Source organism: Myotis davidii, unplaced genomic scaffold (assembly GCF_000327345.1).
Source record: "Myotis davidii unplaced genomic scaffold, ASM32734v1 scaffold332, whole genome shotgun sequence".
In the NCBI taxonomy this organism is placed as follows: domain Eukaryota; kingdom Metazoa; phylum Chordata; class Mammalia; order Chiroptera; family Vespertilionidae; genus Myotis; species Myotis davidii.
Genome location: NW_006285779.1, coordinates 6,358,037 through 6,361,394, shown reverse-complemented (window position 1 = coordinate 6,361,394; position 3,358 = coordinate 6,358,037). Strand labels below are relative to the sequence as shown.

General features: G+C 46.3%; 1 protein-coding gene across 1 annotated transcript in view; it reads left to right on the top strand.

The window, feature by feature from the left end:
- The first annotated feature begins 1,120 nt into the window (after window positions 1-1,120).
- The window catches only part of ZFYVE27 (zinc finger, FYVE domain containing 27), an 18,072-nt gene continuing 15,834 nt past the window's right edge, over window positions 1,121-3,358 (top strand). Inside the window, 1 exon segment of the mRNA XM_015559365.1 lies at window positions 1,121-1,330. Coding sequence (XP_015414851.1) covers window positions 1,122-1,330 — 209 coding nt within the window. The 5' untranslated portion in view covers window position 1,121.

The following is a 3,358-nucleotide window of genomic DNA, read 5'->3' as shown; positions in this document are numbered from 1 at the left end:
TCGCCCCGGCCCCCGCCGATGGATTGCAGCCCCTTGCCTGGGATGGGTTTACGCTGCTGTGCGCCGAGGTCCCGCCCCCTTGTTTTCTGCTTAGCGTTTGGGTAGGACTTTGAAATTAGGAAAGAGGGTGAGCGTTTCCGGTGGCTCTCCTCGGGGAAGGGAGGTTGGGCGTTTCAGGAGGTGATGACTGCTCCTCGGGGTCCGAGGAAGGAAAGGGGGAGGCAAGGGGCAGGGATGGTCCAGAAGGTTGAGAACGGAAGGGAGAGGGAGGCGTGAGAGAATGGGGAGGCGCGGAGGAGAGCACGGGGTCCTGAGGGTGGGCAGTCCATTCACTCACTTGCCCACTGTGAGCGGAAACAGTGGTGCATGGAAGACACAGTCCTGGACCTGGTGGAGCTTAAAGGGAAGGAGGGTAGCCTGGCAGGCAGCGGGGAGCGGCACGTTGGTGTGATCGATGCTGCTGGAGCGAGTGCGTAACTTTTTGGGAGCTCTGGGGAGGGTCTCCCCTAAGTCCGGAGGGATTTGTTGGCAAAGGAAGTGATGTGTAAGCTAAGGACCTGAAGGAGGAGAAGGAGTCAACCGGTAAACCGTGGGAGAAACGTATTTCAGGACATCGGTTCTCTTAGGACCCCCGGCTGCCTCCCTTCAGCTTGGTCTTTACGGTTTATACTCTCGATGGGTCAGTGGGACAGAGGACATTAGAGCAGTGGTTCTCAACCTTCCTAATGCCCGACCCTTCAATCCAGTTCCTCAAGTTGTGGTGACCCCCAATTTCATTGTTACAAATTGAACATAATTAAAGCATAGTGATTAATCACAAAACAATACGTAATTCTGTGTGTGTTTTCCGATGGTCTTAGGCGACCCCTGTGAAAGGGTCGCGACCCACAGGTTGAGAACCGCTGCATTAGAGGGAGAGTCAGAAGAACAGGAGTTTATATCTGCAAAATTCATTTCACCTTCCTGAATGTTTGTTTCTTCCTTTGTGAAGTGGACATTGCACCTATAGTCCTGCCCCCACCTCACAGGTTGGTTGTAGGCAGTACCTGAAATAATGCAAGCAGAAGTGCGTGGGGCATTGGAAGTATGATACAAATGTCAGGAATTGTTGTGGTTACAGGATGCAGTCATCTGAGCGTGAGGGGTGTGGGCCCGAGGCCAGCCCCAGCGTGATGCCTGAGGCTCCTCTGGAGACTCCACCTGCTCCTGCCAAGTCCCCTGCCAAGTCCCCGACGTTTGATCTTTTCAACTTGGTTCTGTCCTACAAGAGGCTGGAGATCTACCTGGAACCCCTGAAGGACGCAGGTGATGGTGTCCGGTACTTGCTCAGGTACAGACTTGGTAGAGTTGCTCTGACCTGCTGGCTTCCTGTCTTCCTGCTCTGTAGTTGTGCTGGCCGTTTAGGCAGTGGCTGGGCTGTCCTTTCTGCCCTAGTGAAGGGCCATTGGGCCTCTGGGCTTGTTCCAGGCCCACTCTGTCTCAGGCCCAGCCCAGGAGAGGCCGGCACTGGGAACCATCTGGCCATTCACTAGGGTTTGTTCTTTGTGGTTGAATAAGCTCATACCCTAGGATTGTGAGCGAACCTTGAATATTGGGCCTTCTGTATCTAAAGTAGGCTTTCCTCCCTGCAATAATACCCTAGTTAGTAATAAAATTAGAATATAATTTTGAACCTAAGTTAAAGAAATACAAATACCTATGAATAAGCAGGTATCATTTTCCCTAATCCTTTAGGATTATAGATCTCAATTTTTTTTCTTCTTATTCTGCTTTGATTTTCATCCTATATAATTGTCTTTTTCTCCTTTCAGCTAATTCTATAAGAAATATTTCATTTTTTAGATTTTCGTTTTTTAAAAATATGTTTTTATTGATTTTAGAGCGAGGAAAGGAGAGGGGGAGAGAGATAGAAACATCAGTGATGAGAGACAATCATTGATTGGCTGCTTCCTGCACACCCCCTCCTGGGGATTGAGCCTGAAACCCAAGCATGTGTCTTGACCAGGAATCTAATTGTTACCTGGTTCATAGGTCAATGTTCAACCACTGAGCCATACCGGCCAGGCATAAATGTATTTTAAATTACAGATATGTGCCATTTCACTCTCTAAATACTTCTGTTTGTCTCTAAATAAGGACTTTTTTTTTTCATAATCAAAGTCACATCATAGCTAACAAAATTAACAATAATTCTACGATATCTTCCTATACCCAATTCTTATTCAGATTTCCTCAGTTGTTCCAAGGATGTCATTTACAATTTTTGGACCAAATCAGGTTCTAGTCCAGACTATACATTCTCTGTGGTTACTATGTCTCTTGTCTTTCTCAATCTTCTTTTATGACACTAACTTGCTGGAGAGACTTGGCTCACTGTTCTGGGGAACTTCCTACACAGATATGTCTGGTTACTTCCTCATGGTGCAAACTGCAAGGTAGATATAAAGGATTAGATTTAAATAAAAAAAATTGTTTACAAAACTCCTGTGTTCTTAATATTGCACCTCAGTGGGAGTACATAAACAGCAGGCATTCTTACCCTGGAACCTGTGAAGTGGGCTTTAGGGGCATATGAAGCTCCTGAAACGGAATGAAAAATTATATGTGGACATGTGTGTTTTTCTAGGGAGAAGCTTCTAATTTTATTAGATTCTCATAAAGGATCTTTAACCCTCTAAGATGTTCAAGAGAGATAGGTAGGAGGCAGAGTGAGTTGAGTTGGGTTAACCTCTAAGTGTGCTGTGAGCAATCATTCTTACCTCAGTGTGGAAATAGTGGGAGATTCATTTTTAACTTTTGTACCAAGGCCCTTATTTTTCTTATTCTTCCCAGAACCCCTTTAATTTGTGGCATTATCTCTGGAGATGAGCCAGTCAATGTTCCAGGGCAATGTTCTCTACTGTTAGATCACTCTACTCTTGGTGAAAGGGACAGTGAGATAGTATGAGGAGGGGCTCATTTTATAGTCATGGTGGGACCAACTGTCTGAAATGAACGTCAGTCTTCCCTAGGGGAGAGGGTGGGCTCTGGAGAGCATGGAGCTGTGCTCTCGTGTTTTCTACTATGTGTGTGGGTGCATGTATGAGTGTAGATATATGTACGTATGTATATATATGTATGTGTTTTGCCCTTTTTTGGCCCTTCATTTCTGCCTCTGGCCTATTAGTATTCTTAGCACTAACGTATTAGAAGTTTTCCCTTTATGAAATTAGAAATCTGAGGATGTGGTCCTAGCTGGTTTGGCTCAGTGGATAGAGCGTAGGCCTGCAGACTGAGGGGTTCCAGGTTCAGTTTTGGTCAATGGCACATGTCCGGTTGTGGGCTCGATTTCCAGGAGGGGCGTGCAAGAGGGAGGCCA